Genomic DNA, 26,110 nt, shown 5'->3' with positions numbered 1-26,110 from the left:
GTGTTCAAGACAGACCTTTTGAATATCTGCCAAGAAAAAAGTTTAGTTAGAAGTCAACCTTTAGGCAAGAGGCTGTGTTCAATCCTACTGATACAAAGCCCCTCTCCTTTTCCCCAGGAGAGGAAATATGCCACGAGGAGGTAGATCTGAGGTCCAGGGCCAGGAACAGAGGGTTTTATGCCCCAGAGAATATTATGAACAGTCTGACTGGGCAGCCAAATGTGTATTATGCATCCTGCTGTTATGCCTAAAATAAATGGCTTGGGTACTGGTAAGCAGTTGTAAAACATTAAAAATGCTTTTTGCGTGTCAACGTCAGAAAGAAAAACCTTTTCCGTCCCACTAAAAACAGAAGAATGAGCGCCAGCAATGGCATGAAGTAAACAAAATTCCTTTAGTGCAACCCCTCACCTCTCTATAACGTGCTCAGTGTGCAATGTCTCCTCAGGTAATACGCTGAACGGTTGCTTTATGTAAACAAAAGAATAAACAGTACAGTGTAGCCCATCGAAAGCGCTGTTTCAAAAGGCTGCCCTCTGGATGAGGTTTGGGATTAACAGCAGTTCTGATACCTTAGCCAAGTTAACTGCTCACAGGGTCCTCCCTGGCCTGCTTTTCCTGTCACTGCTCAACATATTTTCCTAGAATACTTCTCCCTACAGATCTCTCTTTCTGTGCTTTGAACTATTTGTCCAAACTTAAGCTTAAAAAAAAAAAAAACGAATGAAATTGTGCCGTAAGTCCTTTAATTATAAAGGAACTTGAGGAGGAATAGGAGGTCAAGAAAATCCCTTCATTTCTTTTGATGGACTTCAAAAAGGAGGGCTGGCACTGTCTGTTAACCAAAGTGCGGAGAACAAGGAAAACTGGATCTACAAAGCCCTCAGGGGTAGCATGAGATTCTGGATTTCAGACTCAGTTCTCTGGAAATCTGACCAATCAACTCCACTGCTATGCCCCTTGTAGTTACAACTTTGAAAAAAAAATCCCTCATCTGAGGACATTGTTAAGTGACTTTAAGTATTGGTTAATATATATATATGTATATTATATATATATATATACATATATGAATCAAATTTTAGAAAACAAGAAAAAAAGTGTGTGTGGGTGGAGCAGCGGATGTCTGTTCACAGCCTTGAGTTTGATTCCTGTTTTTTGTTTGTTATCGTAGGAAAAAATGTCTATAATATAGCATGAGGGATCAGCAAGGGCAGCCATGGGCGCCGCACTAGAATTCAACCCGGGAAGAGGTTGAGAAAACTGAAGTCTGGACAGTGGAGAGGTGAAAGTGGAATATGAAGAGCCGCATGGGAGACAAGCTAACTTTTTCTCCGGTCTCATCAACCTGGCTCAGTACGCTGTTCTATCCCCAATCACAGGGCAAATTGTAGTCAAAGAGGCAAACACAGTCTTGACTTCAGCATACACTCAGGAGACCAGTGCAGCGTGTCTGCTGTGGCCTGGGATATTCACATGGTGTCATGACGCCGGCGGTGTAGGGACAAGTGGTCAGATCGAGAAAAACTGCGGTTGCAGTCTGTGCACCGGAAGGGCTTGATGCCCGTGTGCTTACGGAAATGGCGAGTGAGCTCATCCGAGCGAGCAAATTTCCAGGAGCAGCCATCCCAGGTACATTTGTAAGGCTTCTCTCCTGCAGGGGGAACAGGACAAAGTGAAGGTAATCAGGAAATGCCTGGCCACCAGACAAATAGCAGAAGACCTCATTTATATTTATATCAAAGCTTTAGTCAAAAAGTAAGAAGGCATGTTCGCATTTATCTTTTTAATTAATTAGTTTGATAAGTAAAAACATTGTATTGCTTATCTTCAAGTTTCAGGAAATGCGCACACTATGAGACTGGTTAAATATAGCTAATTAGCATATGCATTACTTCACATACTTACTGGGTGTTTTTTGTATGTGCGATAAGAAACTTTAAAAATCTACCTATCTACACACTGCTCCTTGCAGACGTTCTAGAGACAGTAGTGCGAACAGAACATGGGCTCTCCCAAAGAGTCTTTGAGTTCTGCCTTTACCACACTAAGCATACATCAAATAATCTCTTTCCCCTGGCCACGTCTAGTTTCTCAACTCTAAACAGAGGCAAAAATATCTCCCAAGGTAGATAGCAGAGGCCAGACACTGGAAAGCATATTTGTTTTTTTTTTCTTTCTTTTCTTTTTTTTTTTTTTTTTTTTTTTGGTTTTGGTTTTGAGACAAGGTCTCTCTGTGTAGCCTTGGCTGTCCTGGACTCACTTTGTAGACCAGGCTGGCCTCCAATGCCTGGAGGGAAAGTATATTTGTAACCTTAGCACTCAAGAAGGAGAGGCAGGAGAAACAGTGCAGGTTTGAGGCCAGGCTAGTCTACATAGTGAGTCCCAGGCTATGCAAGACTATATATATGGTGAGGCACAGTCTCAGAAGAAAAAAACAACAACAAAACAAAAAGCCAGTTGTGGTAGCACATACCTTTAATCTCAGTGCTCAGGAAGGCAGAAGCAGGCAGATCTCTGTGAGGGCAAGGACTGGTCTACAAAGCCAGTTGAGGACAGCTAAGGCTACACAGAGAAACCTTGTCTCAAAAAACAAACAAACAAACAAACAAAAGAAAAAACAAGAGACAACCCAGATTGCTAGTAAGCAGTACAAATTGAAATCTGAACTGTATTAGTTCCTGGCAAGAAGTAAGCTAGGGAAGAAAGGACTTAAATTTCGGCTCACGGTTTGAGGGAATAAAATCTATTCTGGCAAAGTAGACATGGTGGCAAAGGTTCCATTTTGTCAGGAGCGTGGCTCCCAGATCAGGAAGCAGAAAGAGGATAGGAAATGGCGCTGGGCTATAAGCCTGCCTCCCAGAGATTTGCTTCCTACCAGCCAAGCTCCAACTGCCAAAAACTCCACAACTTCCCCCCAAACAACACAACCAGCTGGGGACCAAGTTTTCAAACACACGAGCCCGTAGGCGGAATTTTACATGCAAATTGTAACACAAATCGAGGTTGTTCCCACTTTCCACTCTACCGTACTATTCTAATTATATTCTCTCAGCTGATACATCCTAATGAACAAGCTGAAACAAAGCCGTGGACAATAGGAACACATGATTCAATGGAAAGAGCCCTCAGCAAAAGCTTGCTTCTGTGTAATGAAAGGAATAAGGAGAGTTGTCAAGCCCAAGTATTTGAAACAGCTCCATGCTCAGAATCTTAAGGTCCTAGCTGGACTGTATATGAGACATGCATGCTCAGGAAAGAAAAATGGGGAAAAAGTAGTACAGGAAGAGTTACCACAGTGCAACTCCATTAAATGCATGACTCACATGTTATATGTCTGTATACTCAGGATAAAGTCAATCAACACACTGAGAGGGACTTTATAGAAAAAATATTAACAATGAGAAAAGTGAAGGATGGTAGGAGGCCTTTAAAAAAAAACAACCTTTGTACTGCTTGACTACTTTAAAATCATTATGTATATGTGTATATATACATGTTCATAATATATATGGTATGTAGCATATATATTAGAACAAAAAATAAGCCAGGAGTGGTAGTGAACATGCGTAATCCTAGTACTAAAGAAACTGAGGTGGGAAAGTCAAGAATTTGAAGCTAAATAAAATCTAAGTGAGATTTTGTTGTAAAAGGTAATTAATTGGAGCTGAGGAGATGGCTCAGTGATTCAGAGCACTGACTGCTCTTGCAAGGACCCATGCTCAATTCCCAGCACCCACATGGTGACTCAACCTTGTCAGTAACCGCAGTTCCAGGGGACCTGAAGCCTTCTTCTGGCCTCTGTGGCACCAGACATGTACATGGTATACAGAAACACATACAGGTGAAATATTATATACATAAAATAAAAACAAATAAATCTATTTTTTTTAATAGACAAGGTTTCTCTGTGTAACAGCCCTGGCTATCCTGGAACTCACTCTGTAGACTAGGCTAGACTTGAAGTCAGACCCACTTGCCTCTGTCTCCCGAGTGCTGGGACCTAAGGTGTGCACCACCACTGCCTGCCTAATTTTTTTAATCAAAGGAAATACACTATATGAACAAATAAATATTAACTTGATTAAGTGTAGGTCATAAATCACAGTAATATTTATTTTTGCCTTAATGTGCATCTCTGTTTCTCATCTACTATAATGAGTATGTATTTTATAATCAGAGACAAGCAATAACACAGACACAAAGTGAATTAGGAGTCTAACAGTCTTTGTTCTTCTATCCCCCCTTCCCCCATTATAACATTTCCAAGGCATTCATTGATGTTTTTGCATTTAGATTGCATCTTTTCTTTTACCTTTTTGCTGGACATGTACTAAATCTCTCAATTATTCGCTAATTAATTGTATAGCTGTTAGATTATGGAAAACAGAATGGAGTCCAGCCGGACTCACAGGTTGGGATCTGTACCAGAAAACTGTTTGGTCGATTAAAAACGTTAGTCACTGATCATTTTCACTATTCAGAAATTCCTACATTAGCCCCTAAGAAGAAGGACGTACAACTGAATGTATGAAGACTAAAGATACCCTGGGGTAGTGGCACACACCTTTATTCCCTGATGCGTAAGGCAGAGACAGGGAGCTCTCTGAGTTCAAAGCCATCTTGGCCTACATAGTGAACTCTAGGTTAGGCAGGACTGCCTGTCTATTTCTCTCACCAAACAAAAGGGAAAAGGCTGGAAGGTTCTAGTTTATTAAAAATCTAAAAAGGAGCCAGGCGTGGTGGTGCATGCCTTTAATCCCAGCACTCGGGAGGCAGAGGCAGGCGGATCGCTGTGAGTTCGAGGCCAGCCTGGTCTACAAAGCGAGTCCAGGACGGCCAAGGCTAACACAGAGAGACCCTGTCTCAAAAAACCAAAAAAAAAAAAAAAAAAAAAAAAATCTAGAAAGGAAAATGGGACTGTAGAAAATGTAGGGAATGCAAATGAGAGTTTTCTTTTTACTTTTATTCCATATAGTAGTAGCCCATCTCCACACTTTCCAATAGTTTGCAATGTATAGACTCTATGGTAATTGCTCAAGGGTTTCTCCTAGGAGTTCTTATTTTCACTACACCCAAATGAAGAACTGACTTGTTAAAGTAGTGCCACCATGTGGCAGTCTGGGCTCACTGCTAGAGCACTCAGGGAAAAGTCTTTCTAGTTTTGAGATCTTCCTAGTTTTGAGATCTTTCCTTTTTACTATGGATAGAGAAGCTTGTGTTCAAGCTAAGGTCAGTGTTATCTAGCTAGACACCAAAATATAATGAGGACACATCAAAAAGAAAAAAAAAAGCAAGCAAACTACAGGTCAACAGCCTTGTGAACACAGACACAAAAATCCCCAGTAAATTATTTTCAAACTGAGTTAAACAGCATATAAAAATAATAAGCCAGGATGGGTGAGTGTACAAAAATGAATAATGTAATGTAACACAGTACACAAATAGGATCAAAGGTAAATATCTCAGGATAATCTCAATACATGTGGGACAGGACTCTGATACAGTTCAACATATAAGCCTTGAAGAAACTAGGAACAGGGGGATCCCATCTCAACATGATAAAGGCTATACATAGCGAACCTATAACCAGCATAATACTGAATGAGTGGAAACAGAAAGCACTTCTTGTACTATAAAAACAGGACACAGATGTCTACAAGGCACACTCCTCTTAAATACAGTGCTTGAAACGTTATGAGTGGCAATAAGGCAAGACAAAAAAGAAGGAAGAAAGAAACAAAGAAGCAAAGAAAACAAAGAAACAAAGGAAGGGAGGGAGGGAGGGAGGGAGAGACAGACAGACAGACAGACAGACAGACAGACAGACACTGAGACTACTAAGATGGCTCAGTGGGTAAAGGTACTTGCCACTGAGCATGACAACTTGAGTTCAGTCCCCAAAACCCATGTTGTGGAAAGCGAGAACTAGCTCCTGCAATCTGTCCTCTGAAGTCCATCCACATGCAAGTGGCGTGTGTGCCTACCCCTACACAAAATAAATCAATAAATGTAATTCTTGGAGTAAGAACTAGAAAAACAACCCCCATCCCAAGTGTCTAAGATTATCCTGTGATAAATCTAGGCAAGGAGTTAGAAGCCCAAAAGATGAAAACTACAAAACACTAAAAACAAAAAAACTGTGGACACTCTGACATGGATAGACCCCCCAGTTTCTTGCAGTGGTCATGTAACTATTATAAAATGATCAGAAATCTGAAAGCAATCTACATATTAAATGTAATCCCTAGCACAATTCCAATGACATTCTTCAAAAAAAAAAGAAAATCTTGACATTTATATGGAAGCACAAAAGACTGAAATAGCCAAAGCAATCGTAAGCAAAATGTGTAATGCTGAAGGTATTATAATATTTGACTTCAAAACATACTACAGAGCAGTAGTAACAAAAAAAAAACCCAACACAGTACTGGTATAAAATCAGACACAAAGACCAATAGACTAGAATAAAGAGCCCAGAAATAAAGTACACATTTATAGTCAGCTGATCCTTGACAAAAGCAAAAAAAACATACCATTATTGCCGGGCGTGGTGGCGCACGCCTTTAATCCCAGCACTTGGGAGGCAGAGGCAGATGGATCGCTGTGAGTTCGAGGCCAGCCTGGTCTACAAAGTGAATCCAGGACAGCCAAGGCTACACAGAGAAGCCCTGTCTCGAAACCTCCCCCAGAATACTATTATTTTTGGTATAGAATATCAACAAAAGGTTATGTATCCATTGCTTGTTCCCAGCTGGTAATGCATAAGGTAACCGGATTATGAGGGTTATGATCAATCCATGCTCTTAAAACTATATTATTCCTAAGTGATAGAAAGTACAAGGCAGGGCCTGTGTAGAGCAAGTAGATCAGTGGGAGCATGACTCAGAAGGTATATCGTGTCCATGACCTTTCTTGTTTTCTTTCTGTGTCTCTTGTATGAGGTGAGGCGCTTTGTTCCACCATGATGCTCTGTTTCTCCAGAAGTCACGGAGGCAGGTGGCAACAGACCAAAACCTCTGAACCCAAGAACCAAAAGCAATCTTTCCTCTTTAAAGTCAGTTTGCTCAAACATTTAGTTACAATGATAAGGAAGTGTCTAATGGGGGCTGGAGAGATTGCTCAGTGGTTAAGAACACTGACTGCTCTTCCAGAGGACCAGGGTTCAATTCCCAGCAACCACATGGCGGCTCACAATTGTAACTGTAACTCCAAGATCTAACACCCTCACACAGACATACAGGCAGGCAAAACACAAATGCACATAAAATAAAAATAAATAAAGTGTTTCAAAAAGAAGTGTCTAATGCATATATTGAGGAAAAATCATCCTTGTTGATCATTGTGCATGGCAAACTGGATATCCACATGTAAAACATTGAAAATATATCCCTATTTCTCACTAAACAAAACTCAAAATGGTATAGAAACTTAGGCTGTAACTGAATTTTCAAACTATTAGAAGAAAATATTTGAAGACCTTCAAGATGTAGGCATAAGCAACAAATTCCTCAAAATGACCCTAATAACTCAGAAAATAAAATCAGAACCAAAGATCTGGGGTGATAAATTAAAATGCACCTGCAGAATAAAGAAAACAGTTAACAAGACAAGAATGAAAGAAAAAAATCTTCACTAGTTATTCATGGGATGGGGGATTAACATCCAAAAGATAGAAAGAACTCAAAAAAGTTAACAGCACATGAGTAATTCACTCACTAAATGGGAAAAGGATGTGAACATACACTATTGGAAAGAAGAAATGGGCTGGAGAGATGGCTCACAGGTTAAGAGCACTGGATGGGGCTGGAGAGATGGCTCAGAGGTTGAGAGCACTGGCTGCTCTTCTAGAGGTCCTGAGTTCAATTCCCAGCAACCACATGGTGGCTCCCAACCATCTATAGGAGGCAGAGGCAGGCGGATGGCTATGAGTTCGAGGTCAACCTGGTTTACAAAGCGAGTCTAGGACAGCCAAGGCTACACAGAAAAACCCTATATCAAAAAAAAAAAAAAAAAAAGAAAACAAAACAAAACAAAAACTACAAAAAAAAGAAGAAAAAAGAAAAAATACAAATGTTCTAGTAAATACATGAAAAATGCTTAGGTTTTAGTCATTACAGATGCACAAAGGAAATCTATAGGGCTGGAGAGATGGCTCAGAGGTTAAGAGCATTGGCTGCTATTCCAAAGGTTCTGAGTTCAATTCCCAGCAACCACATGTTGGTGCCCTCTTCTGGCTTGCAGATGTACATTCAGGCAAAACATTGTATATATAATAAATAAATTGTAAAAAAAAAAAAACCCTATATTGAGATTCAACCTCAGCCTGGCCAAAGTGGTTATTATAATAAACAAACAAACAAATAAAACACAGGTGTTGAGAAGACTATGGAGGAGAAAAAGATTCCTTATGTACTGTTGGTAGAAAAGTAAACTAGTACATAGAAGACAGGGTGGAGATTCCTTTAAAAAAAAAAAGCAAAAAACAAAAACAAAAAACAAAAAACAAAAAATAAAAAATAAAAACAAAAAAACCCCAAGGGAAGTAGAGATAAAAAGTGCCAGAAGTTCAAGGACAGCCTCAGCTACATAGCAAGATTGAAGTCAGACATGGCTACACAAGACCCTGTGTTAAAAAGAAAACAAAAGTCTAAGGGGCTGGTGATGTACATCGGTTGGTAGAGTACTTGCTTATCACACATGATGCCGTGGGTTTAATACCTAGCACTGCCAAACTAGGTGCAGTAGCATACTTACTTGGAAGTTACCAGGCTTTCTGTTTTGCTAGACTGTTTTTTTACGAAAAAATGGTTTTAGGATAAAAACAACACATGGGGCAAAACTCACAAGTGATCTTTTCTGCCTTATAGTTTTTCTCTCTCACCCTAGCCTCCTCTCTCACAGTATCTGTGTATGTGAGGGTGTGTTAGAGCTGGAACAGTGGCAGGGGCAAGGAGGGTGGTGGTCAGGGGTGGTGGGGAGCAGACCTGTATGGATTCTGCGGTGAGCTTTCAGGTGAGAGCTTTTGGTGTACACTTTGCTGCAGCCTGCAAAGTCACACTGGTGAATCCGTCTTCTCTTTAAGTCAAGAGACTCTTCTCCATGCATTTGGGCCATTGTTGCTGGTCTAAGCAAAGAAAGAAAGATAAGACCAACTACAGTGGTGCTATCTCATGGCATTTTATCATTTATGCAAATGTAACGCTAGCTGCCCAAGAGAAGAAAGAGTTGGACCAATGTAAGCAACTCTTTCAACCAGGCTGTTCTGCTTAGGAAATGCAGCTCCCTGAGAAAGCACTGAAGGTGGTTCATTTCTCCTTGAGGAGCTCCATTGTCAAACAGTAAGAACATTTCATTCCAACAAGTGCCATTCTTGTGCTTAACAAAATGCGGTTTTTCTTCATATAAAATGTTTGCTCAATGCAAGCTAATTACTTCCCATTTGTTTCAGGATCAGAAGACCAGGCTATTTTAAACTTATAGAGAAAATAGTACAAAACTATAATTGATAAGAAATTAAAAGATATTTTTTCAAGGATAGAATTCATGATATACAATTAGAATGTAACTTAACATGCATGAACATGTATGTACACACACTCATATAGTTCTTGAAGAAAGCAGTTCGCTTGTATCTTCCTTTCTTCAAAAGTTTACTGTTGTGTTCTGTTAATTCTACCTGTGTACATGCACACATGCATGTATATATATGCTTGGCATGTGTGCACGCACGCACACACGCGCGCACACACACTTTAAGTACTTACTCATGTTGAAATCCCTGCAGACTCTGTAAGGCTGAAGATCCACTCTCAATTGCACTCTCCTCACTGTCACTTGGAAACTCCAGTGGAGACATGGAGGTGGGGTCAACTTTGACTAAAAACAAAGAAAGGGAGTACTGTAGAACCAGGACGTATGCAGCTTGACAATTACGTTTGGCCCATATTGAGAAGTATACGTAAGATAGAAAATCATTTAAAAAGAAAGAATATGAAGACAGTAACTTCTAAACATTTTTTTTTCAGCATAGGAAGGGGACAGGTGACTTTGAAAGATGGGTAGAAAGGACTCTTCTTGCATCACCAGAATGTCAATTTCCCTAGGACCCAATCCATCTCTCTGCCTCTAGCTCCTGGCAAAAGGTCTGCAGAAAAGACAGGTTCAATGTATTCTGGGGCCACTGAAGTCTCTCAACAGTTCCCCAAATGTCTTGAGAGAATTCCTAGGACCACCACAATGATTATGACACTAAAAGTTGATTGTAATATCATATATACAGTGGTGACAAACATTTCAAGCCATGCCAGAAGCAACATAATTTCTATTATAATATCTGATTGTGAACGAAAATAAATGTAGTTCTGGAAAGGGAACTGTCGAAAACAATGAAACACAGGGCTTAATTTACACCTTCTGAATTCTGAAATCACGCCAAACGTTAAATGAGCCTGGTGGCACAGGCCCGTAACCCAGTTACTCAAGAGGCTAACGCAGGAGAAGCACAAGTGCAGTGTCTACTTGGGCATCATGCTTAAGCCAGTTTGAGCAAATTTCTGAAACTTTATCTCAATTTTTTTTTAAGGCGTGTTTTGCTTTGTTTTGTTTTAAATTTTAAAAAGGCTCGGGTTATGTAGTTCAGTAGTAGAGTGCTGGTTTAATATGTGTGAGATGGCTAAGTTCGACTACCAGCACTACAAAACATAAAGAGCACACGAAATTCTTCCAAGCAAATTTTCAACCTAGTCTGATCCGTGGTGAAACAACTCAGTTCGGAAAAATGTCCTCACCCTCTTGAAATCAAATCAAATTTTTGAAAGCAATAAAACCTTAAAAAGGAAGGTTACAGATGTCAAATAACGGGCTGCACAGAAAACGTGACTATATTGCATAGACTTTGATATAAAGAACAAGAAAGGTTTGGCGAGAGACCAGAGCTAAGCTTGGCTAAGTATGGTAGTGATACAAATGTTGAGTTTTCTACCAAAGCATTTCTACCTATCGGCACAGAAAAAAGGAACACAATAATCTAGGAAGTCCCAGGGACAGACCTTGTCTTAGGGTGTGTGACATTTTGTTTGTTTGTAAATTTAATTCAGTATTCACATTTTGCATTCTCCTTTCAAACAGCAATAATTTAAACATAATGTTTTAACTTAGTTACTACGAGATAATAATATATAAGGAGTCTAGGAAGATACATAATAATTCACTCATGAATATGAATCCCTGTTTGAGGAACACGGTCTAAAGGAGATGAACTATATGTTCTTTTATGACAGGGTCTCCATAGTGCAAGGCTAGCCTAGGATTAGTCCTCCGGCCCCAGCCTCTCCAGTGCTGATATGTGCCAAGACACAAGGCTCATTATATCTACTTAAGCCTTATATAGAAGTCATTTTAAAACCACTCTAACAATGATGATTAAGGGGCTGGAGAGATTTCTCAGCAGTTAAGAGCACTGGCTGCTCTTCCAAAGGTCCTGAGTTCAATTCCGAGCAATCACATAGTGGCTCACAACCATCTATGATGTGATCTGATGCCCTCTTCTGGCCTGCAAGTGTACATGCAGGCAGAGCACTGTATACATATTAATAAATAAATAAATAAATATTTTTAAAAACCAATGATGATTAAAACAATACTCCTTTGAAACAGTGTCCCTCAGAACTGGACAAGGTGAAAGGAGACAAGATAGAGTGACTCAAAGGGGGGAGGGTATCTGAAGGCAAGTGACTCTAGAAAGCAGTGAGGCCCGTGCTCACCTGATCCAGCATTTTTGCCGTCTCCTCCAATGAGTGGCACAGTAATAGCTGCAGGGCTCCCATCTGCAGGCAAACTGGTATAGACCATAGGCAAAGACTGAACCACCAGCGGGATTGTCTTTAGTCCACCCATCTTATTTGGCAAACCGACTGAGGGAATAGTGTGGATCACATGGAGAATCGGCTGGCCACCTGTACCCTGAGAGGAGGCCAGGATAGAGCCTGGAGTGAGAACAGTAGGAATGGCTGCTGAAGTGCCTGTGTCAGGTGAAGTAGACACCACAATGGCCTGGGCTGCACTCGGTGGCTTGGGAGGCCGTATTGGAGCTTGCAGCATGCTAGCAGGCTGGAGAGGAGCCTTTGGCTTGTGAAGGGAGAGATCGACTGGCTCCACCTGCGGCATGTTGAAATCACTAGCCAGGAGCTCTTCTGGCGGCTCAATCTTGATATCATTGAACAGGACTGGGTTCTCCATTGAGTTGGCATCCAGGAGTGGTGAGGTCATTGTTCTTCTGTCTGCTACCACAGGGGGATTTCTGATCTGAGCAGGGCCAGTGACCTAAAATAAACAATTACGATGGGAGACAGCCACCATTAGTACTCTAAAAAGACATGGAAACAATGAAAGAAAGATGTCTCTACTCTCGTGGAAAAAGTACATGATGTTGAAAGAAGCGAGACAGTAACACATTAAAGAATAAAAAGGAAAGCACCCGTGTTAAATCGTGATACTGCAGTATCATACAGTTGATAAGAATCCTTTACCTAATTTTTCACAGTTATAGACGTAAAATGAAATTCAATTTTAACTTGAAAAATCCAATAAAAGGATATCCACTTAGAAAATAGCTCTTGGAGGAGGAAGCGGAGAAGGAGGAGGACGAGGAGGAGGAGGAGGAGGAAGAGGAAAAAGAAAGAAAAAAGAGAAAAGAACTTTTACACAATCTTCCTACAAAAGTACTGTGCTGAGTCCAATGACAGCATTTATGAATAAGACACAGCTAAGAAGTACATACTAACAACTGTACTGCTGAGATATTATGAGTAGCTTATAAGTCACGCCAAAATAAGTGATTTGACATAGGAACAAAAGCCTCAGAGAAACAAACAAGGACGTGGATGTAGCACAGCGGTACATCACTTGCCTAGCAAAAGCCAAGTCACGGGTGGGGGAGGGGCTTCAGTGATTTGCTCTATCTAGAGGAAGGCTTTAAGGGGAAGGTGACATTTTAGATGAGTCAGAGAATTAATAGGCGAGAAAGAAGGAAGACTAACACTCTTATTCACAATGGGATGCTAGCAGATGATACATGCAGGGAATGTGATGCAGGGAAGTCGGTTGACTTTATACGCAAAGTTAAAATTTGTTCATTTCTAAAGTGTGGAACAGTGAAAACAAAATAAATGCATATATCGCAATCTCATCAATTGGGAAGCTGAGGAGGGAGAGGCCGAAGTGGGCGAGGCTGAGGTGAGAGGGTCATGAGTCTGAGGCCAGCCTGGGATACACAGTAACACTTGGTCTCAAAATGGCAGGCAGGCATCTGCACACACACACACACATACACACTTCTACATGCATGTACACATGCACAGAGACAGAGAGACAGAGACACAAACACAGAAAGACACAGAGATATATCTGTATTCCCATGGTCACTTCAATTCCGATCACAATAGCCAAGACATGGATGAAATCTGTCTAGCAATTGATAAAAGGATAAAGAAAACATGCTACATATAATAAATGGAACGTTATTCATTCTCAAAAGGAATACAATCCTGACATTAATTCAACATAGAGAGAATTGGTGATCTTCATTAATTTTTTTCAAGATAGGGTTTTTCTGTGTAGCCCTGGCTGTCCTGTAACTCACTTTGTAGACCAAGCTGCCCTCAAACTCACAAAGATCCGCCTACTTCTGCCTCCCAAGTGCTGGGATGAAAGGCGTGCGCCACTACCCCCAGCCAAGATCTTTATTTCAAATAAAATAATGGAGGCACAGAAAGATAAGTATCACACGATCCCATTCATGTGGGGAATGTTATAAAAGCTCAATTTATACAGGTTGGGAACAGAAAAAAAAAATGACTACCAGAGCTTAGGGACAATGGCAGGAAGACGAGAGGGCAAAGAATGATGGATAGGAACTGGCTGTGGTTGCTAAAGCAAAGAACCCTGGAATATATCACATAGCATATACTGTGGCTCCATACTACACCGGGCTGGAGAGATGGGTCACCCATTAAGAATGCTTACTGCTACAGCAGAAGACCTGGTTTCAGTTCCTAGCACTCACATGGCAGCTCAGAGGCACCTGTAATTTCACTTTCAGGGGCACCAACATTCTCTCTCTTCTGCTTCCAAACCCACTGTATGCACGTGTACTCATGCAGGCTCACATACATACAAATAGATAACAATTAAAGCAACAGAAGAAAGGATTTTGGAAATTGTCATGATAAAATGATGGTTGAGGAAATGACTATGTGTAATATAAGCTGCACATTATTCAATGTACACAGATATACAAACATTATATGGCACCATATTAATAAGTATGAACTGTGTTTTAAATTCATCAGTTATAAGACATTAAAAAATTCTTATAGATGGTCATTGAATAAGAAATATAAACATATAAACTCCCAACCTAATGAAAATATTTTCAAAAATTCAATCAACAACAAGCAAGCAACATAAACAATGAAAATGGTCTTGGAGCTGGGCGTGGTCACATGTCTTTAATCCCAGCACTCGGGAGGCAGAGGCATGTGAATCATTGTGAGTTCGAGGCCTGCCTGATCTACAAAGTGAATCCAGGACAGCTAAGGCTACACAGTGAAACCCTGTCTCGAAAAACCAAAAAAACCAAACCAAAACAACAACAACAAAAAAAACCCAATGCCCACTCCACCAAAAAACAAAACAAAAGAAAGAAAGGAAAATGGTCTTGGAGATGGCGGTGTCACTTCAGCCAATAATCAGAGCAAGCCTTTAGTCTCTGACAACATGAGTGATGGAAGTTTTAAACTACAAGAGATGTTCAAAATGCATACTTGATATAAAACTGAGGCAGTCTTCAGTTCTATATTTGGAAAGAAAGAAAAAGTGGGTTCAAAAAAAGACTGGGTAACAGAAGAGTAGAGGGACATAGGCAAAACTGCTTCAATAAGATTTGCCTTTCTGGGCAGTGGTGCCGCACGCCTTTAATCCCAGCACTCAGGAGGCAGAGGCAAGCGGATCTTTGTGAGTTCAAGGCCAGCCTGGTCTACAAAGTGAGCCCAGGACAGCCAGGGCTACACAGAGAAACCCTGTCTCGAAAAACTAATATAAATAAATAAATATAAGGCATGATGATGGTATTTAGTAGTAACTATTTTAAAAAGTGATGGGAGAAAATAAGGACCTGGATTCTGAAAGGGCTTAGAAATATGGAGAGGTAGTGTCTTCTTGCTGTGACCTCATTTAAAGACTCCCTCCACCCGCAAGTACATTCTGGGATTGAGTAAGGGCACAGGGGGAAAAAAAAACCCTACACTCAACCTCCAGAACTCAGGCAGACTGCCATCTGCTTATCGTCTGCTTGCTGAGACATTTCTTGACTTGCAAGCCTCCCTTCTCAGCTTGGGTTAATTTTAAAAATTTTTTTTTCTTTGTGCTTCTCCACATGCATTCTTCTATCATTTCATAAGCGTCTAATGCTATCCATAACTCGGGTGTGGATTAAGCCCCTGTGTAAAAAAGGGGGGGGGTGTCAGGAAAATCCTGTTAGCAGGAGCAGGTGTGGAGTCAGGTGAAGACTAGAGTGGTGGATTATGAAGAAGTGCTTTAGTGGAGCCAGAGAGATGGGTCAGTGGCTAAGAGCACTTGGTGCTCATGCAGAGGATTTAGGGTGAGTGCCCAGCACCCACAGCCGGTGGCTCACAACTACTTGTAATAATTCCAGTTCCAGGAGATCCAACGTCATCTTCTAGCCTGGGGAGGGGGCACATGCACACTCATGGTGTTCATACAAAGGAGCATGCACGAGCACACACGTACACACACGTACACACACACACACACACACACACTTTAAAAAAATAACTGTTCTACTAAATGTGGCTTTACTAAACTTGGAATCTCTCAACTTGATTTAAGCTACCATTTCCCCCGCCCCCCCACATTCCCACTTGTCTCTGCCTGACTGGCTTCATTCACTGGTACAAGAAGTAGAACCAAAACAATCTATAAGCAGAATAGGAAGGCTATCCATTTCCAGAGGGGTTTTTTTTTCTTACCATGACTTTTGATGATGCTGAGAAAGGAGCTACAATAGAAGCTTAAGTTGTTCAATGTAACCTTTTCTTATTTTTGCTATTGTTTTTCTTAAAAAGATTTACTTTTATCTTTAATTATGTATGCATGTGTAGGTATGTGCACGTTGAGTCTAGATGTCTGTGGAAGCCAGGTCCTGGGATCTGAACCTAAGTCCTCTATGTGAGCACCAAATGGTCCTAACTGCCCATTAAAGCACTTCTTGATAATTTCATCCCTCTCATCTTCAGCGGACTCCACACCTGCTCCTGCCAACAGGCTTTTACTGACCCCTTTCTCAAAGGGTTAATCCACACCTGAGCTGACAGATAGCATTAGATGCTTATGAAACCACGGAAGAAAGCATAGGAAGAGGAGCACTGTGAAATTGAATTCCCTGGACCCAGAGTTACAGATGATTATGAGTTGGCTGATACGGGGGGAGGGGTGCTGGGAACTGAACTCAGGACCCTCTGCAGGACCAGTGTACACTATTACCAACCTCAGCCTGACATCTAATATTTTCTATACTAAGATCACTTGTGCTGATGTATAAACAGACGCAGCACGGGAGTACCTAGTTAAAACTTGTAATGGGTTTTTTTTAGGCCTAGAATTCTAAGGAACCCAAAACTCGGAGTCTTCAATACAAAACAAAGATTATTTTGTAAATGTCCTCACTTGCCAAGGCCATTTCTCGAAAAAGAGTGCTGCCGACAAAAACCCTGCCAGCACGAGGGCTTGCACTGAGCTGCTACTCTGTCGACTGTAACTCCGGTTTACTAAGAACAGTCAAGAATAGCCAGGATGGAAACTGAACGAAGAAGTAGAGAAACGAGTATATGCTTATTGCTTTGATGAGAGATAATGTTATAGGTCCTGTTCAAACTATCCATCCTGGGTTGTGCTTCTATAGACCAAGGCTGCTTTGTGGCTTGTTAGTTTTTCACCAAAACTGTCTGGTGATGGTACTTAAATCATTGCTCTCTCTTGCCACTGCCATGAGGCTTTGAAACAAATGTTGGAAGGTGGTTCTTTAGATCTTAGTGTTTTTATAGCTTCCTCAAAGACTATCATCACATTTTCCCATCTGGACATACTGATTTCATGTGTATTTGTTATATGAAAATTAACTGGCCTATAGCAAGTATTTCCTGGGTGTCAATGCTTACGTGTGCAAGCGCCTTAATAAAATGTCCTACACAGGGCTGGAGAGATGGCTCAGAGGTTAAGAGCACACTGGTTGTTCTTCCGAAGGTCCTGAGTTAATTCCCTGGCCACATGGTGGCTCACAGCCATTTAGAATGTGATCTGGTGCCCTCTTCTGGCATGTTAGCTCAATTGCGGGCTGAATACTGTATAAATAAATCTTTTTTAAACAGAGATTTAAAATATTAAAAAAGAAAGAAAATGTGCTTCACTTGAGAGCAGCTGTCAAGGCCCTTCCTACTTTTCTTCTTGGCTTAAACATAATCAGTCCACATTTATTCACAAGCATAAGCAATGCTTTTGCTTGACTGTATCATTGGTTACTTTAAAAATATGGTCAAAGTAACTTTAGTAAAAAAAAATCTTGATAGGCAGTATGATTTATCCTATATTTTATATAAAACAATTACCATTGTTAAAGAAAACAAAAATAAACAACAACAAAACCCCATGCACTACCTCCTTTATTTTCTTGTTCTACAGAGCATGCTATAGTCGGAGATTCTAAAGAGGAACGATGTAAGGAATGCGTTTACAGCCTTAGAGTCTGGGTGACTCACAGGGATGAGTAAGGATTGGCTCCACATTCTATTCTTCATTGAATACAGTAACTACAGGTTTGAGAGCTCCTGGGAAAATTAACATAAAGCTCTGCTAGGAGAGTTTTCTCCTTAACTCGCCTTTTTCCTTCTTCAATATTGTGGGTCAGTTTTAGGTTTTGAGTGTTTTCTGGTCAATAATTAACCAGTCTTCAGAGAGAGAGAGAATGGCTAAGCTCTGTACTTGTTATTTTGAGCTTGAGGCTACAGCTTTCCAGGATTTTGGATTCTGTGAAGAAGTATGAATGCAGAAAGTCCAGAAACTTGGGAATGGTTTGAAAGATGTTTTTACTTCCCATAGTCTTCTTTAAATGCCCAGCATCCTAATCAGGTGTTTTTTTCTTTTCTTACGAGTATTTGAGTCTGCATTTTTCTTAAGTTCCTTATTGACAAATTACCAGAGACCATGGAGAAAGGCACTTCTACAAAGAAATCAAGGAAAAAGTGGTCACTTTCATAAATATCTAAGCTCTTGAACATCTAATGAAGACAGCTTTGGCTTAAGGAGAGTAAAGGAAATCAAGTGAGGAAAACTAAACTGTTACTTTTCCTATATTTGAAATAGCTCTGATGGGGAGCTTTAAAGCAGGAAGGCAAGACAAGAAAGAAAATGAAAGAACAAAATACTGCAGGCAGCGCAGTAAGTAGAAAGGCGAGGAAGGAGTGTTGTCATGGTAACAAGATAAAAACCCAGGCTCCTCCCCAAGAGAAAGATAAAAGCTGTTTTTGTACACAGGTCTCTTCTAGCTTTGCTCTGGGTTTAGACTAATCATTTTCATGCCTCGGTGCACTTGTGTGTGCGTACACATATATTATGCACATTCATTATTTTGATCGAAAAGCCAGTTTAACCCTCTGAAATTCCAACCCTTCTCCAGTAATTCCATGATGTGTTTCAGTATTAGAGAAAAATGGATGAAGATGAGTATTATTAAAAAGCTAAATTTAATCTAAACCTAGGGAATTTTGAATCTTATATCCCCTACCATCTCAACAGCATTAGAAATTAAAGCACTATCAGACAATTCTTTATTCAAACTAATGAACGAGACAAACTTAAGACACTAGAACACTAACAAAAAACACCCTCCCTGCAAAAAAGAATATCAGAAATGCATACATATATAATCCCAGAACTCAGAGGGCTGAGGCTGGAAGATGTTCAGTTCCAGCCTAACCCAGACTACATGCCAAGAGCCTGTCCCAAAAAAACAAAAAACAAAACAAAAAAAAAAACAAAACAAAAACAAAAACAAAAAGAGACGAAAGCATAGACTATATATATGCATAGATATATGCATAGATAAATTCTAGGTATTTGTTTACTATGTAGCATGGAAATATTAGTATCTAGCTTGAAACTGAAGAAAGAAAAGAATGAGAAAATAATTTCTTTTTAATGTATGACTGCTTTTAATGATACATCAGCAAAAATTATTTTAAGAACTGAATGCTTATTATATTATGTATTACAAAAGCAGCATATGAAACTGAAGAATGGCCACCCAAAAAGGATTTGCCCATATCCTAGTACCCAGGATCAATAAACACCACTAATTTGGAAAAAGGATTATTGCAGATAGAATTACAGGGTTTCTCTGTGTAGCCCTGGCTATTCTGGAACTCACTTTGTAGACCAGGCTGGCCTTGAACTCACAGAGATCCACCTGCCTCTGCCTCCTGACTGCTGGGATTAAAGGTGTCCGCCAGCACTACCAATCAGAATTATGGACCTAAAACCAACCATTCTAGATTACCTATGGGGTGGAATTTAGTGGTCAGTATCTTTATAGGAGCCACAACATAAGGTGATGTGAACACATGGTCAGATACCAGAGTGACAGGGCCACAAGCCAAGGAATGCCTGTATCTATCCCATGTGTGAAAGGCAAGGAACCTATTCTCTGGCATGCAGTCCAGGACAGCGAAACAACTTGCTTTGAGATTTCTGCCTCTAGGATTCTTTTTTAAGACTTGTTTATTGTATTAGTTATACAATGTTCTGCCTGCATGTCCCCCTCCTGCCAGAAGAGGGCACCAGATTTCATTATAGATGGTTGTGAGCCACCATGTGGTTGCTGGGAAGTGAAATCAGGACCTTTGGAACAACAGCCAGTGCTGTTGACCTCTGAAATATCTCTCCAAGCCCCACCTCTAGGATTCTTTTTTGTTTTGTTTTGTTTTGTTTTTTGAGACAGGGTCTCTCTATGTAGTCTTGACTATCCTGGACCCACTTTGTAGACTAGGCTGGCCTGGAACTCAGGAGTCTGCTTGCCAGGCTTTTTAAGGATTCTTAAAGAATGGATTTCTGTTATCTTATTACTCACACTGGGCAGCCCACAACCACCTGTTAACTCCAGCTCTGAGAGGATCAATACCTCTGGCCTCAATGGGCTCCTGCACTCAAGTGTGCACAGCCACATAAAGACACATTTTTACGTTCGTAGAAGAATATATAACTTCCTCCCCCCCCCCCCGCCCCGAGACAGGGTTTCTCTATGTATCCCTGGCTCTCCTGGACTCTCTTTGTAGACCAGGCTGGCCTTGAACTCACAGAGATATGCTTGCCTCTGCCTCCCAAGTGCTAGGATTAAAGGCGTGCGCCACCATGCCCAACTAAAAAAATACATCTTAAAAGAGGGGAAAAAAACAAGAAAGAAATGTTAGCTATAAGTGACATAATAATAACTGAAGATAGTCACTGTCAATTTAGGAGATGAAAATCATCAACAACAAGATGTGAGGTATTTCCATGCTGCTGCTGACAATCCAGAACAAGAAATGCGTGGAACTGTGTGAATGACTGATAGAAATAAATTACTATTCCAGGAGTATGAGTGTACTAGGGGTTTATGGGCATTAAACTGTCAGGGAACATTTTATAGAAGAGACAAAATTGAAATCTGGGCTCCTAAATGTGGTGGAGATTAGACATTTACTTAGCCACAGTCCCGGTAAATAAAAAGAAGTTTAAGAAACATATGCCATTGAAAATCTCTCTGAAATGTGTGTGTATGTGTGTGTCCCCATTAGTTATCAGTATGGAAATACTGTTCATTTGCGGATGTGGTAGTTCTGATTGAGTTTTATAGGAGAGTGTGATTATTTGCAAGTGATAACTAGCTATTGAGGGGAAAGATTGTTGATGCAGCTTACTTTCAAAAGTAAAATGGTGTGTGTGTGTGTGTGTATGTGTGTGTGTGTGTGTGTGTGTGTGTGTGTGTGTGTGTGTGAGAGAGAGAGAGAGAGAGAGAGAGAGAGAGAGAGAGAGAGAGAGAGAAAATGTGTAAGATGTTAACAGTCAAAGGATGTACATGGGAAGAGATATATATATGACATAATAAGACACAAGTTTCAACCAACAGATTCCACTTCAAGAAAATAAGCAGAAACTAGAAACAAGGTACGCCAGCCAAATGCTCCTTTGTATTAGGTTATGACTACATAAATCCAGAAAATGGAGAGCAGCATGTATGTCCTGAGTTAGAAAGCTTCCTTTTAGTATTATTTTATATTACTATGACAAGCTCCAGGAATATCTTTGCAACAACTAGCAAGTTTTTGATGTACTAATAGTTTCTAAATGGCATCAGCTACAAAGGTAAACAAGATATTGAATTAAATGTAACATCATTAAAACATCACAGAGGAGTCTCATCCAAATACATACGTAACTTAAATCCAATTACATGCCACAGACCAATCCCTCACTGATTAAGAATAGCACTCATTAGCTGGGCATTGTGATATAGACCTGCAATTACAAAACTTGATAGGAAGAAGCAGAAACATTATCCCAATTTCCAGGCCATGCTGGTCTGCATTCTGAGTGCCAGGCCAACAAGAGCTATATAATGAGGAGTGACGTCAAGAAAATGAAGTACACAGACGCACAGACGCACACAGCATATATGTGACATATGTGACTCATAAATTAAGGAACTCTGTACTCGGCTTATCTAGTCCATCCGGTTTTGGACTTACCATACCTCTATAATGAGAAAAGGCAATTTCTTTAAAATTATTTATATATGTCTTCCTACACACACACACACACACACACACACACACACACACACACTAAAAATCGTGCATTAGCCAGGTTCTCCCTAGAACAGTTAACAGGGAAATAGAGTTAATAGGATGTTTTCTTAGAGAGCTCTAATACATGGTTTGACAAGGCTCCTGAAGAAATGTAATAAACAAACCTGAAATATGAGACAGTGCTAAATAAATGGTCGTAGTTCCTCACCGAACACGTTGGGAACAATAGGAAGCTGCTTCTGCAAGGCCAGGTTGACTCCTTCCTTGAAACTCACACCCGGTCACTCAAATACTTCTGGAAAAGCTACCTTCCCTTAGCCCTTCTCCCTTCCCATACATGGCATTTGACAATGAGGCTTCATTTCAACAATGTTCACACAACGCTCACCTGTTTGAATCCCTGCATTGAATCACTTTCTGACTTAATCTGAACTCCCAGGGGGTTTATGAGTCGATCCATGCCTAGAAAAGATACAAGGGAAAAACAGCTATTAGAACAATACTGACCCCATTACAGGCACAGAGTATGACATGTAAACCTAAGTTTCGCCTGTGTGTCCTCTATAAACACTTTTTCAGACTAACTTTAGACTAGAAAGTCATTAAAAGACTCTAAGCTAATCTACTCATAGAAAAGAGTGTCACTTGTCCCCAACACTAGTGGCCACCTTCCCATATAAACACCTCCCTTCTTTCGTGTAAGTGAATCCTTTTCTTCCAGCCTCTCCAACGTGTCCTATTTCGGCGATTATAAACCTAGTTCTACAGTTTCAAAAACTGTCCATTCCTGCTCCACTTGTTTTTGCAAAGGACTCTGAAACTACTACAAGGGTATTTACCCAAGTAATGTATGTACAAAGCCAAACCTATAGACCAAGCATGGTTAAACACAGTTCTCATCTTCCTCTCTATATAGCTGCTCCTCTTATGAAGAGATGGTGTTAATAGCTTCATTCAAATACCCTGAGCCATCAGTCATCCCATAAAAAGGACCTCATGTTTTCCTCTGCAACAGGTTTCGTTTCATTTACCCACAGTTCAGTTCCACTAGAGAGAAAAATCGAGGCTAAGGAAAGAAAGCCAAATCTACAGCTCGCCTACAAATTAGCTAGTCGGATTTCAGACTACACTTGTGCTTCCTCAACCCCGCATTGGCTTAACCCATAGGAACTGAAGAGCAGGCAGTAGATGACTTGTAATGTGTCCTTACTAGAAATGAAGGCAACTCAAGGACACTATGGATGCAAAGGAAGAAAAGCAAATTCTTCAACACCCCTGCAAGTTTTCCTGGCAGTGACCAATCAAGCTCTTGAGTGCCCCCCTCTGGAGTATAAGAGAATTACCTGACCTAACTTTTTTTTTTTCTGGCATCACACTTTTTTCCCAACTTGGGAATTGGAAAACTCTTAGCTATCCCTTCTAACACCTCTTCCTTCATGTTAACTGCACCACTTGTGTGTTTCACACATGACCTCTTCAATTTTATTTTATGCTTTCCTACATTTTCTCAATTCTTCTTCTTCTTAATAAAAAGCCCTCCCCCATCCCTTCTTTGCTCCCCTTTTCTTCTGTAAGAGTAAGACGGTGGTTTGCACTGTGGTCTAGGATGCTCTAGGAAAACCACTGCAGCTCAACCTGGTCTCAAACACAAGCAATCCTCCTCCTACCTTACCCTCCCAAGCATAGGGATTATAAGCATAAAATACCATACTTACTCCTTGCTCCTTTTCTGTTGGTATCATGATAAACATTCAGAAATTTGTTGAACATCCTTTCTTTTCTTTTCTTTCTTTCTTTCTTTCTTTCTTTCTTTCTTTCTTTCTTTCTTTTTTGAGACAGGGTTTCTCTGTGTGTGTATCCCCAGCTGTCCTGGACTCACTTTGTAGACCAGGATGGCAGGATGGTCTCGAACTCCCAGTGATCCACCTGCCTCTGCCTCCTCCCGAGTGCTGGGATTAAAGGTGTATGCCACCACGCCCGGCTTTGTTGAACATCTACCATGATTTCAGACAATGTTCTTAGGCATCTAGGTGAGTGTGTTAAGAGCTTAAATTCTGAAGTTTTCTGACATTTGGCCCTAATTGTTCTTATTCCTTAGTATGTATTTTCCTCCACGACTCTAAGCCTTGGAGGCTGTATAGAATAATACTAGGGCTCCGCAAAGGATAATGTAAAATCCTGTAAGTCTAGATGGACAAGTAGAGTTGGATAAAGCAAAACACCTTTTCAAGTTATGCAATGTGACTCATAGACATCTAACTCTAAGATTAATACTCTGCTGCATTTTCTTTGTGCCCATATGCTTGACTTGCCTGGAGTCCAAGGTGGTAGTGGTAGGCCTAGTATTGCCTCTGAAGTTTCAAATGAAATTGAAGACAACAGTTTCACCTGTCAAAATTCTCTCAATTCTGAGAGAGCGGGACGTCGGTGTTCGGGTCGTAACGTGTGTGGTGTCTACTAGCCCGGAGCGAATTTTTAAAAATGGGTGATGTCGAGAAAGGCAAGAAGATTTTTGTTCAGAAGTGTGCCCAGTGCCACACTGTGGAAAAGGGAGGCAAGCATAAGACCGGACCAAATCTCCATGGATTGTTTGGGCGGAAGACAGGTCAGGCCGCTGGATTTTCCTACACAGATGCCAACAAGAACAAAAGGCATCACCTGGGGAGAGGACACCCTGATGGAGTATTTGGAGAATCCCAAAAAGTACATCCCTGGAACAAAGATGATTTTCGCGGGAATTAAGAAGAAGGGAGAGAAGGCAGACCTAATAGCTTATCTTAAAAAGGCTACCAATGAGTAATTCCACTGCCTTATTTATTACAAAACAGTTGTCTCATGGCTTTTAATGTACACCGTAATTTAATTCATACCCCCAAATTGAGATCATGAATGGCTAACGATGTTTTTGTTGGACAGTCCTGATTCAAGTAAAACTGACTTATAGTAAAAAAAAAAAAACAAAAACAAAAACAAAAAAAACCCTCTAAATTCTGATGATGTCTCAGAAGTTTTCCTTTTATTCCCAAAGTAAGCGGCTTTGTATATTACTGCTTTTCAACTAGGAAAAGTTTCCTCATTTCCTGATATCCAATAGACAAAATAATTGATTTTAAATTTGTTGTTTATTTTTCTATGTTGCTATATCTTGGCTCCAAATATGTTAGCAACCCTCTTCCTACTGCACCCTTTTGGGGGGGGGAATGGGCTCTCACTATGTTGTTGCCCAAGTTAGCCTGGAACTCATAACAATGCCCCCTGCCGTGGCTTATGAAGTGCTAAGATTATATACAAGTGCCACCACTACCAGGTCAAAACTTTCTAACAGTAACAATCGGTTGGGCAAGGATTTTTGAGCTTCTTATGACAACAGTAATAGCATCAGCCCACGGAGTATTGTAAGACTTAAGTAAATAAGCATACAGTGTTTACCAACACTTAGCACAGAAAATATTCTCTTCCTTTCCCTTTTTCCACGTCATTTCATTATATGTCTTGTAAGGCTAGAGAGAGTAATGTTAGTGCTGGAAAGGGGGTTTAGCAAATCACTCAGGCTCACTGTTTAACAATAGCATGGTGCTAATGAAATGATGGTGGAGCAGCACAGAGCAGTCACAACAGTATAAACTGAGTGCTGCGTACTTCTTCTTGGTTTGGTTTTCTTTTGCTTATTTGCTTTCTGAGAGTGCTGCAGTGCTGAGGACAAAGTCAGGGCCTTACACATGCGAGGCAAGTACTGTAGCACTGAGCTAGAGCCTCAGCTAGTGCACTGCTCTTCTGTGATTGGCTCATTTAATCCTGGCAACTATAATGTAAGTAGTACTGTTTCCTTTATTTACTTAGTGCTGAGGCCTCACATAGCCATCTTAAAAATAAGAAAAGTGTCAGAGAGAGAGAGAGAGAGGCAGGGGGAGATGCAGTAGCTTACCCTCTGAGATCATCAATGTAGAAAATGACCCAAAAGGGCCTGGTGTGGTGGTGCACGCCTTTAATCCCAGCACTCAGGAGGCAGAGGCAGGCGGATCGCTGTGAGTTCGAGGCCAGCCTGGTCTACAGAATGAGTTCCAGGCCAGTCAGGGCTACACAGAGAAACCCTGTCTCAAAACAAACAAACAAACAGAAAGACACCCTCTCCCCCCCAAAAAAGAAAGTGCCATGGAGGAAGGTAAAAACAGGGATTCAAGAAGAGCGATGTC

The 26,110-nt window shown here is 40.6% G+C and overlaps 1 protein-coding gene and 1 pseudogene across 7 annotated transcripts in view; one reads left to right on the top strand and one right to left on the bottom strand.

Annotated features, from left to right (window-relative positions):
- Positions 1 to 375: 375 nt before the first annotated feature.
- KLF8 (KLF transcription factor 8) overlaps positions 376 to 26,110 on the bottom strand; it is a 151,924-nt gene continuing 126,189 nt past the window's right edge. For all 6 annotated transcript variants that reach the window (XM_084791097.1, XM_084791098.1, XM_084791096.1 and 3 more), the window contains 5 exons: positions 22,306 to 22,379; positions 11,766 to 12,324; positions 9,768 to 9,879; positions 8,988 to 9,127; positions 376 to 1,654 (listed from right to left, as the gene is read on the bottom strand). In XM_084791097.1, the coding sequence (XP_084647223.1) occupies positions 1,473 to 1,654; positions 8,988 to 9,127; positions 9,768 to 9,879; positions 11,766 to 12,324; positions 22,306 to 22,377 (1,065 nt within the window). In that variant the 5' untranslated portion in view covers positions 22,378 to 22,379 and the 3' untranslated portion in view covers positions 376 to 1,472. The remainder of the gene's footprint in view (positions 1,655 to 8,987; positions 9,128 to 9,767; positions 9,880 to 11,765; positions 12,325 to 22,305; positions 22,380 to 26,110) is intronic.
- LOC311602682 (cytochrome c, somatic-like) lies at positions 24,307 to 24,800 on the top strand (annotated as a pseudogene). The gene has a single exon. The product of its transcript is annotated as a cytochrome c, somatic-like (transcript).

The sequence above is a fragment of the Acomys minous genome, assembly GCF_964271855.1.
Source record: "Acomys minous genome assembly, chromosome: 7".
Taxonomy (NCBI): Eukaryota; Metazoa; Chordata; class Mammalia; order Rodentia; family Muridae; genus Acomys; species Acomys minous.
The sequence above is the reverse complement of the archived record's forward strand: the minus strand, read 5'-3'. Positions and strand labels throughout refer to the sequence as shown.